General features: G+C 38.9%; 1 protein-coding gene across 1 annotated transcript; it reads right to left on the bottom strand.

Annotated features, from left to right (window-relative positions):
* Nucleotides 1-10,164: 10,164 nt before the first annotated feature.
* hs3st1 (heparan sulfate (glucosamine) 3-O-sulfotransferase 1) lies at nt 10,165-11,535 on the bottom strand. The gene has a single exon (XM_037675691.1). It carries the CDS (start codon nt 11,438-11,440, stop codon nt 10,526-10,528), a length of 915 nt encoding a protein of 304 aa, XP_037531619.1. The 5' UTR covers nt 11,441-11,535; the 3' UTR covers nt 10,165-10,525.
* Nucleotides 11,536-12,653: the final 1,118 nt, after the last annotated feature.

Below are 12,653 nucleotides of genomic sequence, written 5' to 3'. Positions count from 1 at the left end.
GGAACTGCAAATAAAATGGAAACACATGTAAGTAAAATAAACAGAAACCACAACACATGAATAAACCTAATAATAAAACATTGAATAAACTAACAAGCCTGGGAATGCCTCGGGATTCCCCCGGAGGAGCTGGCCCAAGTGTCTGGGGAGAGGGAAGTCTGGGCTTTCCTACTTAAGCTGCTACCCCCGCGACCCGACCCTGGATAAGCGGAAGAAAATGGATGGATGGATTTTTCATCCTTCATCCAAAGGACTTCATAAGTCCGAGGAGCCACAATAAACTAAGTCCCACAAGCAGCACATTCACATAGTGGGCCCACAGTTTGATGGCGATAAGTGTGATGGTAGTATGAAACAAAAGCTTCAAAACATGCTTCAAACCCTGAAGTAAAATTACATCGGACCACTGCTTCAGAGCGGAAAAAGTCACGTGACATGTGACATCCGAAACACAAACTGTTTCGTTGTCGTAATGAATCGCATGACTGGTCCAATCAGCTGACTCCTGACTCGTCTCGATTCTGACAGGTGACAGGTAGAGGCAGTTTTGAATTGAGAGCGCTCAGCACTATGAAACAGCTCTAAAATGGCCAGCAATGTGTTGAGAGAGGTGGTGTGTTTATTGTGTTGTTGATATATGTGTTTATTGTGTTGTTGATATATGTGTTTATTGTGTTGTTGAGATATGTGTTTATTGTGTTGTTGATATATGTGTTTATTGTGTTGTTGATATATGTGTTTATTGTGTTGTTGATATATGTGTTTATTGTGTTGTTGATATAGTTGAAATTGAGTAATTACGGAGCCAGCCAGGAAAAGAGTTCATTCGAACATGTGGGAACACTTCATGCTCATGATAAGGTGGTTTGGGCATTTAAATATGTCAAAATATTGTAGTAATGTTCAGCTGTGAAGATATTATCTAACTTATTTATTAATACTCTATAATAATAATAATAATAATAATAGTTTAACTCATTTAATGATAATACATTTCTTTTATGGTACCTAATCTTTGCACCATTTTTTGCAGGATTTTTGTCTTTGTCATTTCATTGTTATTTTTAAGAATGTTAAATACTCTGACAGCCACAATTACACAAGCACAATAACGTTGCAACATTTTAATCAAATCTCTTCAATGCACATTTATCAGTCTTTATTGGAAAACATAAGCATAAATACATTTTCAAACCAGACAACATAGAAAGTTGATGAATAAAAAAAAAAGTATATATTTTTTTTAACCACAGTATTTTTATTTCAACAATTTTAAGTCAGGTCATGTGGACAGTTTTCTTTTTCTTCCTTTTTTTGTGCTGAAAATTTTCACCTTCCATCCAGAAGGCTTCATCAGTCAAGGAAACACACAACACAAAACTGATTCTTCCTCCAACAGCTTACTCCAAAGTGGAACAAACCAGTTATCTTGGTGATAAGACAGTCTCTTTGGCACGCCCCCTCCTCCGGTGGCCACCCTCTCCCTCGTCGACAGTCATGTCAAACTGGTTCAAAACCAACAAAGTCCATGCTCAATGATCCAGGTATACAATACAACAATTTTCAGTCAGGTCATCTGGACAGTTTCTTTTTTTTTTTTTTTTTTCATATGACCTGCCTGAAAATTGTTGGCTTGTATACCTGGATTATTGAGCATGGACTTTGTTGGTTTTATTTCATTTTTTCAGTTTATTTATAGAGCACCAAATCACAACAACGTTCCCAAGGCACTTTACAGGAACATTCACATACATAGAAAAGCCAATTAGTAAAGTTCTCTATCTAAGAAATCCAGCAGACATGTTGAATCTTGGCTTCGTTGCAGTCTCTTATCCTGAGCAAGTACAATGGCAACAGTGGAAAGGAAAAACTCCCTTTTCAACACAGTAAAGTAGTTTCTTTAACAGTAGTCAATGAAGTTCTTCAGTGTGTGCAACCAAAAGCATGATGTCTAATTTAACAGCAGCATTGCAAAATGCCACGAGGTCACTGTGACTGAATTTTAGGTGTATTAGTCATTTGATGTTCATTTAACACCATGATGTGTGCGATGGAGTAGGTGGGACTTTCAGCCCCACATCCTTTGTATCAGAATAAATAAATAAAAATCCATCATGGTGGCGCCATTAAACAGCATCTTCTGGCTTCACTTTTGTGCAAAGGACAAAACTGCTTCATCCATCTTTAGAAATAGTCTTGAATCAAAATAAGAACAATAATTTTGTAGTTCTTTTAATATTTCTAATATAATCAGTGTTTTTGAAGATCGCACACAAGGAGCTTCACGTTTTAGATGAAGGTGGACGTTTTCATTCATCACCAAATAACTAAAAAAAAAAAAAACGTCTTTACTGAGAAGCTTAGCAGTCGTTCTGTGTAGAGCTGTTCCTCTTCACACCTGATGTTCTAAAAGATTGTGCATTTCTAACAAAAGATGTATCGCACAATAAGGCTTTGTGTCTGTCTGTAGTTTGGCTGTTACCTTCAGAAATGTCCTTGAAGCAAACGGACAAAGAGCTTTTTAATTTCCCCCAAACAACATTAAAAAAGAAATCACTGCACCTCTGCTGAATTGTAATTTTTGTCTGTAAATGTTTTTTTTTTAAGACTGAAAAGTCATCAGTGAAATCAGAAAAATCTGCAACAACGTGTCTCTTTAACGTGTCACTGATTGCTTCTACTTTTAAATATAAATTAAAGCGACAGACAGTCATGTGACACGTTAATGCCGTGTGTGATTCTCCCACGTGGATGTTTAATCAAAGCTTCTCCTCAAGATGGCAAAAAAAATCTGAAGCTTTCTGACATTTTTTTATTCCATTTTTCAGGTATTTCTTGACTTCAAGGGTACTCTGCTCAAAAAGAAACACGGAATCATCTCCAGCTGGAATGTATGTAAGTGAACAAAAGCTTCTCGCAAAACTCTTCTTGACATGGGAAAGAAAACAAATCAAACGATAAAGCAGCGTGTGAATGTGCGGCACGTTGTTTTTCTTTCTTCGTCACATTCTCAGCGTTTTGTCTCTTGTGCTCTTATTTTACATCTCGCACAACAAACACCAGAGTCGCCTTTATAAAACATTAATTCTTTCTGATGGGGAAATAAAAAAATCTCATGAATTTAATAAAAGCTTCAAATGCTTTTGAAATATTTTAATAACTTTTAGGACTCCTGTAAAAAATATTTGCTTATACTTTTCTGCAAATTGCAAACTATTATCAGCTTTTGTGAACATAACTTATAACATTATTTGCTTTGCATGAAAAACATAATGTATTTTTTGGACTATAAGGCGCATTAAGTGAAATAAGTTCATTTGGACAGATTTTTGAGCGCCTTGTACTACATTAAATAATATGGAGGTCAGTAAGCACAACTAAAATTAATACATAAGGCTCACTGTTGATTTTTGAGAAAATTCAAGGATTTTAAGTGCACCTTATAGTCCGAAAAATACGGTAATATGTATTTCTATTCAAAGACTGTTTGGAAACAAACAAAAAAAGACTTTCAGAAAATTGCGTAAAGGTCTTTGCATTGTTTATCTGTTAGCAAAACATCCCATAGAAACTTGCAAAAAGTAAACATTGGATGTACATCTGCAACTGATTAGCTTTTGGAGTTGACCACAGGCAACATGGCCACCACAGCTAAATAACTTTAACAAATACAAAAATGGATTTAACTCAGCCACTTTACAGGCTGAGTCCTTTATAACACATTTCTATCAGATGTAGCAAACTCAAGGCCCGTGGGCCAAATGTGGCCCTCGTTGACATTTTCTCTGGCCCCCAAGATGCTATGTTAAACATAAAATACTTTTATCACTTGGATTATTTTTGTTATCTTTGATTATGATGTGGAAAGCACAACAGAGAACGTCAAATGAAACCAATCAAACTCTTGTTGAGGAACATGTGACCAAGAGATGTTGGGTATCTGACTTGAGATTGAGTTAATGTTCCGTATTTTCCGCTGTACACGTCGCACCGCCCTATGAGTCACATCAGTCCAAATATGTCTAATAAAGTGGAAAAATCCATAAATACGTCACTTCGCCATTTAAGTCGCATCTATTATGCATCACGTTTGTTACGCAACACCGCTGACAACCTGGAAATGTGGGCCGGTGTTGTGTCAAAAATCAATTGGCTGCCAAATGGCGGCCACAGGAGCGTGCACGGCAGGACTTTAACAACAATGTAACAAGATTAACACTTAAAAACAATTATTTGTTTGCTCGAAATTATAGCAAAGGTGTGCCTTTGCACTTTGACGGTCAAATCAGCTGCATTTCAAAAACCGATTCGCAGAAATAGGTGCGTGCATGGGATGACTCACTGTGCATTTCTTGCAAATTTAACAAGATGACCTCCTTAAAAACAATTATTTGTTTGCTTAATTAAACAAATTCATTCAACCTTTATTTAGACATATAGTAAAGATGTGACTTAGTTGAACTTTTACTTAATAAATGCACTTTAAACGTCAAATCAGCTTCATTTCGATGGGGCGGCGCAGCGAAGTGAAGCTGATTTGACGGTTGCTACAGGCGAGCTGGACAAAAGTGGCAGACTGTGGCAAGCCAAATGTGTCATTAATAGCCACTTTTACCTATTACATGACAAAACCGCATGCCATACTACTCTGGTGCCATCCAGCGGCTGAAAATGTTAGTTTTCAATATTTTCAGTCAGAATGAATGAAAACGGTCATATCTCAGCCAAAAATTGATTTATAAATATGGAAAAAAAATCCATAAATATGTTTCTTTGGTGTATAAGTCACAGGGCATACAAATTATGCAAAAAAAAACCCCTGCGACTTATAGGCTGCAAAATATGGTAGTTTTTTAAACTGGTCCTTAGTTTGAATCAAGTTTTAAATTTTGGCCCCCTTTTGTACGTTAGTTTCACACCCCTAAGTGCAACATCTTGGAGTATCGCATCAGATGTGCATGACTTTATGTGCAGAATTTGACCAAAACAGTCATAACTTCATCGTTTCTCAACATAAAATGATCTAAATGCAAATTTATAGCAATGTGCATATCTTGACGAGAAGCTTGGCCTTTAGTTTGGGAAAGTTGGAAGCCTCTGAGCGATTGAAATGTAAAACCCAATCGACACAAACGGGGGCGAAGCTGTAGATCCTGTTTCGGTGTTTGTTTCAGTGAGTGTAAAATAAGGAGAGTGGGTGCATGCACGTGTTACTTCTGCCGGGCTTCGCACATCAACTCGGACAAACAATCTATTCCAATTAAAGCGAAAGGCAGACGGCACAAGGGGCTGCGCTCCGTCCAATCTCATCATCCTTCAAAAAGAAAACAGAATCGCTGATTGTGAGTTTTCAGAAAATAGCCTTTAGGAGGGACTGGTGTGAGCTGGAAGGGAGAGATGGAGAGGAGGTGGACTGACTCCAAATTAGTCCAGAAAGTTCTGCAGCAGATTATAGCAAAGGTTCTGGATGAGGAGGAGGTGTCTGGAGGAGGGGGAGGCCATTAATCCTGGCTGTAGCCAGAGTTTATTGCTCTTAGTGCATGTGAGGTGAGGAGACAAATTAATTATGTGGCTGAGATTAATTAGGCGCTGTTAAAGGGAAAATCTGTGACTGTAAAACTTTCGAGGGCTCCACAGCTGACTAGACTAATGGGGCGTTCATGAACTCTTAATAGATGCTTATGTTATCATCATAGAGTGCAAGCAGAGCAGAGAGGAGGCAGAGAAATCAGTGACAGTGCAGGCCGGCCACTGCTCAAACATAATTCAGTCTCAAACAGGGAGCACAGGTGCACGAGAAGTCCAAGTTATAATATTTTTACATGCTTGTCTTTTAAATGACATTTTGTTTTAACAGCAACTTAAGTGATCCTTCAATGGGATTCATGTTACTGGTTTTATTGTGTGAATGTTTATGAAGCATTCACGCTATTGTGATCCATTTTTCTTATGTACATTTTCCGGCATCTCGTTCCACAATTTTTGTGCTACTTCAGCAATAAAACGTTCAGCTCACCCAGAACAATCCTGCTATGACTTTTGGTATTGGTGTAAATTTAGCTTTTTGAAATCTTTAGCATTTTCTGTCATAGAAAATGACGTGAGCTCATTTTACTGTACATCCTTCAAATTTTTAGATGTGTTTACAACCTTTTACTGCTCTTTTCACATTTTGTGCTGCTTCAGCTTCCTTGTGCAAGTTTCAACTTCTTTTTGTTGTTGTTGTAATTTTCAGCTAATTTCAGCTGTTTTTTCAGCTGGTTTGTGCTCTTTTCAGATTCTTTTTGCTAACTACAACACTTTTGTGTTTCTTCTAACTTCCTTCTACTAGTTTCAAGTTATTATGCTCCATTCAGCTTATTTCTGCAAGTTTCAACTTTTTCTGATTTTTAGCTACTATATAGCTGTTTTTATGCTAATTTTAGCTTTTTCAACTAAATTCCACATTTTTGCAATCATTTCAACTTTTTTCTGCCTAAATTGGCAAAAATGCTTTCACCGCTCCCTTCTTATCTTTTAAGTTTCTTTCTGATTTTTTAGCTGCTTTTCAGCAGTTTTTTTGTTGCTAATTTCAGCTTTTTTTAGACAATTTGCACTTTTTGTGCACATTTCTGCTTCTTTCAGCCGAATTGGGAAAACATGTTCTTTCTGCTTTCATCTGCTAATTTCAGCTTGTTTTACCTTTTGAGCTAGCTTTTTGTGCATTTTTAGCTAATTTCAGCTGTTTTCAGATAAACTCAAGTTTTTAATGTTACTTTCTGCTAATTTCAGCTTTGTTCTGCTAGTTTCAGCTTTTCCTGCTATTTCAGTTATTTTTTAGTTTTTTTGTGTGCTAAATTTGGCTTTTTCAGCTAATTCCATATATTTTAGCTCAATTCAGCTCCTTCCACTTCTTCTGGTAGCTTAAGCTTCTTTCTGCCTTTTCAGCTATTTTCAGCTGTTTTTTTAACATCTAATTTCAGCTTTGTTTTAGCTAATATCCTAATTTTTGTGCTCATTACAGTACGTGTTCTTTTTGTTTTATTCTGTTAATTTAGGCTTGTTCTTTCATTTCAGCCGCGTTTCAGCATGTTTTTTTAAAGCTAATTTCAGTTGTTTTTCAGCAAGTTCTTCAGCAATAAGCATGCACACTGTATTTTCACAGGAAATGTGATTTCTCTAGTTTTACTACCGGTAGTTTTAAAACAAACAAATCCAGCAGCATGCCACCAAATGAGAAACTCGCATACACGACAAACAAACTATGCACAAATGCTGCAACAATGGAAATAATAATAATAAAAATATATATTTATGTGAAACGAACCTGATCTCCAAGGAAGGTCCCCTTTTATTTTGTCCCATATGATAAAAATTTTCATTGGATGCCTGATCTCTAGTATCCATGAGGAAAAAGATGATAATTTTTCACAAGCATAAAACAAAAACAGGACAGAAAGCAAGAAACGTGTTGAACACAGTAAAAACAAACACACTCAGAAACACCAGAACAGACAAACCCTCACAGCAAGAAAAGGTGGTTAAAAAAAAGTGCTAAACTGACATCAAGCACAATCTGAGCACAAATCCATAAAGATTAATTGTCATTGAGACGTCTTCATGAATCACATGAAGCTCTGATGATCTATCAGCCTCCGTGCAGAAAATATCTGCAAAACTAACCTTTCACATTATTACATTGCCGGTGTGACGTTGTGTAGTTTGGCTTTATGGTCACATTTTATTAAAAGGAGGATTATAAATTCTTCATTTTCTTCCAGCATTTTCAAGTTCTCAATCTGGATCGAACTTTTAATGCTATGAAAGGCAGTGGGCGATATGCATTCTTCAAGGAAGGATGGTTCAAGTTTAAAACACTTCCTGCACCAAATTTATTTGAATTGTTTCTGTTTTTTGATATTATAACCTTGTTCTCTTTGCACATGCATGCTTTTGTTTCCAGATACTCCGGTTTCCTCCCACATGCATGTCAGGCGGATTGGTAACTCTAAATTGTCCTTGAGTGAGTGAGTGAGAGAGTGAATGGTTGTTTGTCTCTGTGTCCATGTGATGGACTGGAGACCTGTCCAGGGTGTCCCCTGACTCTTGCGCAGTGATAGCTGGATATGGGCAGTGACCCCCATGACCTATAAAGGAAGAAGCAGGTAAAGATAATGTCCAAGAAATTCGAAACTGTATTTTTGTTTTCTTCTCAGCCATTAATCATTGGAAGCTGCCTCAGAGTTATTCACTGATCTTTATTTGAATCTATTTTTAGTCAAAAGGAAGCAAGCCGCTTCAATATCAATAATCTAATCATTTATAATAAATCAGTTCTATTTCGAAAGTTAGACCACTTTATGTTTAAACATAATGTGAACATCCAGGATTGTTTTAATGCAGGTTTTTAAATTTTCACTGAAGCCCTTGGCATGATTGTATATATTTTTTTTTTTTTACTTTAGAACAATAATATTTTCTCATTTTCAGGCCATAATTGTCATTTCAATTATATCCTCAAGTTGGTGGAGCTGCAAACACTGAAAAACGGTTCTTAACGCTGTTTTTTTGTAAAAAGCCAAGAATAAAAATATTACAGTTTATTGTATAATCTCAGTAGGTGATTTGTCATGAAAATTCTGAGGTGCTATGATAAGCAGAAAATTGAACGAGCAAAGAAAAAGTCCCTAAAGCTCTTGAGTAAATGTTCTTCCTTTCATCACAGTTAAAGCTTTGCAAAGCTTCCAAGTGTGCCATATTTTGACATCTTTTTTTTTTTTTAATGAGTGCTCTTGCTGGCTGGAGAGGAAATGATTTATCTGGATATTCCATCAGTCTTCGACCCAGAGGAAGGTGACATTGCCGCTTGATTTGAAGTGAAGCGACTGCACATACCAGCACGTGAAGGATAAGCCCTGAAAACGCTCGTTTCAGTGTTTCGTCACTGCTCCCTGATAATCTACCTGCAGAGATGTTTACCTTCTCTGCCCTTTTTTGTCTGTTTCCTCTTCGCCCGCAGCAAAACCGGTTTCCCTCCAAAGCCGCTCTGATATTACCTAACAACACAATACAAAAAGAAGTCATGCAAACTGCAGAGACGGCAGGAAAAATACAATTCCTCATCTCAGAGGGCAAAGAGAAAATAATCCTGTGGTCTGCGATGAAGGGGCGCAGGGAGGTTAACATCCTGTTTGAAGTTTCAGCAAACCTCTGAGTGGATCCAGGCCTCATTCAAATATGAAACAGCAGCAATGCTTCTTTTTTTTTTGTTAGTGTAATGTCTGCAAGACTGTGCTGCTGATGCTTCTAAGCAGCGATGTGATTTGAATAAAAAATGCCTTCCCTGTCCTAAAAACTAAGTAGGAAGATTGCTCCCTGGGGCATAAACAACTTCTCTTTTGATTCTGCCTGGTTCAGATTGAGCTCAATTTTGACTCTACCTCCGTGCCCACTCTCAGTTCATTTATGCTAAACATATGTTATCATGGCAAAGTGTAATTTAATGTGTAAAGCAGTTCTGAGAGTTGTTTTTTTTTAACAGCTAATCAGAGACTGAACATGAGAAGCATCAGATAAAACACTAATGCAGGATGGCTACAAAGGAAATTCAGGGCAGTAAACTGCTTAACGTATTTTTCGGATTATATGGCACAATTAAAATCCTTTAATTTTCTTAACAATTGACAGCGAGCCTTATAATCAGGTGTGCATGATGTATTAATTCTGGTTGTGCTTACAGAACTCGAACTGATTTTATGTGGTTATTGTGAATGAGTTGAATAAAGTTTGACTTATCTGTTTTGTTTCGCTTAATGCGCCTTAAAAAAATATGGTAAATGATAAAAAACTGAACCAGCAAAGGGTCAAATGTTCAAAAATGTTGTGGTCTTCCTTTAAACGTAGAGTTTGCAGATGTTAAATAACGACCTGTGACCTCCAACTGAGACATGAGACTAATGACACAGCACACAGATGCACAATGGATGAATTTAAAAAGAATCAAGAAAGTGTAAAAAAGCAGCAGACATGCTAAAAATAAAATACATCTTTATTATGGTATTAATTTATCAGTTAAAAAACATATACAGGACATACATATTGATTAGAAATAGCAGATGTGCACATTTTTTATAATGACCAACCTAACGGGACATTTAGGCAACAGAAATCAGGATAGCTTGTGCCTGAAAGTGACGACAACAAATAATAATAATGATAATATTAATAATAATAAAATACAATCCTAGCAGCAGGTAAATTCCTTCAGAGGTCTAAATGTAGCGAGACACTAGCGTCATGTTATAAAAGGTGATTGAGGGTGATCTGACAATACAAAACTGCTCAGTGCACGTATTTATGTGACATTTTCTGGCACTGGCCAAAACATCGAAGTCGATTTGTTTCTAAATTTGAGCGAAATGTACGAGTTCCACAAAGGAACCCCGCATCTGCCTCAGTATTTGGCTCGACCGCATTCGTGTAGCAAAAGAAACTGGTAAAAAAATAGATTTAGTTTAAATTCACATCGGCTTTGCTCCTTTGTCGTTCATTTCCAGTTGAATGTTCGTCCCACCAGCTCAAAGAACTTCCTGTTGGGTTCGTGGAAGAACTGGTAGAGCTTCTGCAGGATGGCAGGAGCCACGCGAGGGTGCGCTCTGCCCTTCGAGTCGTGTAAACACCTTTCCCGCCCGTGGTCTCTCAAGCAGTAGAATCCTTTTGTTTTGTTGAAGTAAAAATTGGAAGCGTTCAACTGAGGCTCCAGGTTTAAGAACTTTTCCACTTTTTTCATCTCGGGCAGGGGGTCTTTGATTAGCTGGTCCCCGTCAACGACATGAATGCTCTCCGGGGGGAAGTACTGCAGCCAGTTCTGCATGTGGATGTAGTACAGGCTGCGGTTGAGGGCCTTGTATCCCAGGTTGATCTCTCCATCCTTCACCAGCACGGATTCAATAGGCTGGTAGCTCTTGTGCTTCTGGAGGCGGTTGTAAAAGACCTGGGTGTAGTCCGACAGCACCCGCTCCGTGGGGTCTCTGAGGATGAGCAGGAGCTTGATGTTGGGGTTCATCTGGTGGATGCGCTTAGGGACTTTGCTGGAAGTAAAGTAGGCCGGCGTTTTCTCCACCGTCAGTTGCTCGGGGAAGGCGTAAGGCATCTGGCTCAGATACCAAGGCAAGCCCTTCTGAAAGTGGCTCTCCCAGTCGAAAAAGTGCACCTCGTTCTGAGCCGCCACCACCGCGCTGTGCAGACTGAGCATCTCGATGAGCGCCCGCGTGCCCCCCTTCCTCACACCGATGATTATTATTTGAGGGAGCTGCTGGAGGGTCCCGTTGGGGTGGCTGGTGGTCTCGTTGTCAGCAGGCGAAAGGGTGGGATAAGACGAATCCCTGTCCGCCAGAGGCCTGGAGGGAAGAGGAGGGGACTGCATTGCAAAAAGCAGCAGCCCGAGGAGCAAGGCTGCCATGAGGGAGGCCCTGACCCTGGAGGATTTCAGCCTGGCGAATGCACCGGAACCGTCTCCCACATTGAAAGAGCGTCAGCCTGAAGACAATAGGGTCTGAGGGAAGGAAAGCTGCTTTCCCCCAACCTGCAGGGGAAGGAAATGGAGGTGAAACACCTGCTCACCATCTTTAGGAGCTAAAGTTCACAGAAAGCAGAAACCCCTAACAATAAATGTTTAACACAGAAACGAGTTATTCATTGATCTTTCCATCAGCTTTAATTCTCTGTTTAATGTTTTATTTTAGTTCAGATGGGTTAAAAAATAAATAAGTAACTTCTCTGTGGAAAAGCTCGGAGCTGCACAAACCAGTGATGTCCAATCTATTGTTGAGCAGAACATCTTGATTATTATTTTTTTTTTACTGATGTGACTTATTATTGGTTTTATTGTGCAAGTTTATTATATTTATCTAAAACTATTAGATTTTATGTACACTTCATTGTATTTTAGTCCATCTGCAATGCTTTTAAAATATTTTAGCTGTCGTGCAAACGGAATTGTTTTTAAAATGTGCTGTGAAATAAATGAACATTGATTAATCATGGTGTGTTATGAAATAAATGTATCTTACAGCGTTAAACCAGAAACAAGCAGATCAAATAACTGTTATGGATAGAAACAACAAATCTTGTAAAAACACCTTTAAGGCTTTTAAACCGCAGATCTTCACACGCGCGCCTCAGCTCACCTGGGTTCCCGTTTTCGCAACAAACCCATCAACTACGGAGCGTTTCTTACCTTTCAAAATAAAATCGCACCCCCCTCCTACAAAGAGCTCATGTCTCTCAGTCCGGGTCTCGCTGCTCGGACCACCGACGCCTCCTCAGCAGCGGATCCAGGTCCGGTCTGGACTGCGCGTCTCCGCGCGGTCAGGATCTCCAACTTCACCGGAGCGCGTCCTCCGTGTGCGCAACTTCTCTCCGTCCTCGCGGTTTTCTGCGCGTCAGCTGTGGTGAGGGAGCCCACGCCTACACTGCACGCCTCCAGGGGCCACTCCCCCACCGACGGCACGCGCGCGCACACGCACGGACTGTGGAAAATTTCAGGTATTTGAAAGAGATAACGCAGTGTGAAATGAGAGGAGGGAGAGCAGGTGATCCATGTGTGGGACTCGGAGTGTTTTTCGTTAAGCTGAGATGCTCTTGTAGGTCTGAAAACCTGCACTGGATTAAAT

The sequence above is a fragment of the Nematolebias whitei genome, chromosome 4, assembly GCF_014905685.2.
Source record: "Nematolebias whitei isolate Nwh7 chromosome 4, NemWhi1, whole genome shotgun sequence".
Lineage (NCBI taxonomy): Eukaryota > Metazoa > Chordata > Actinopteri > Cyprinodontiformes > Rivulidae > Nematolebias > Nematolebias whitei.
This window is presented reverse-complemented; position numbering and strand designations above follow the sequence as displayed.

Bases quoted from the DNA above. Each gene is read 5' to 3' on its own strand.
- hs3st1 (XM_037675691.1), bottom strand. From the start codon at position 11,440: ATGGCAGCCTTGCTCCTCGGGCTGCTGCTTTTTGCAATGCAGTCCCCT.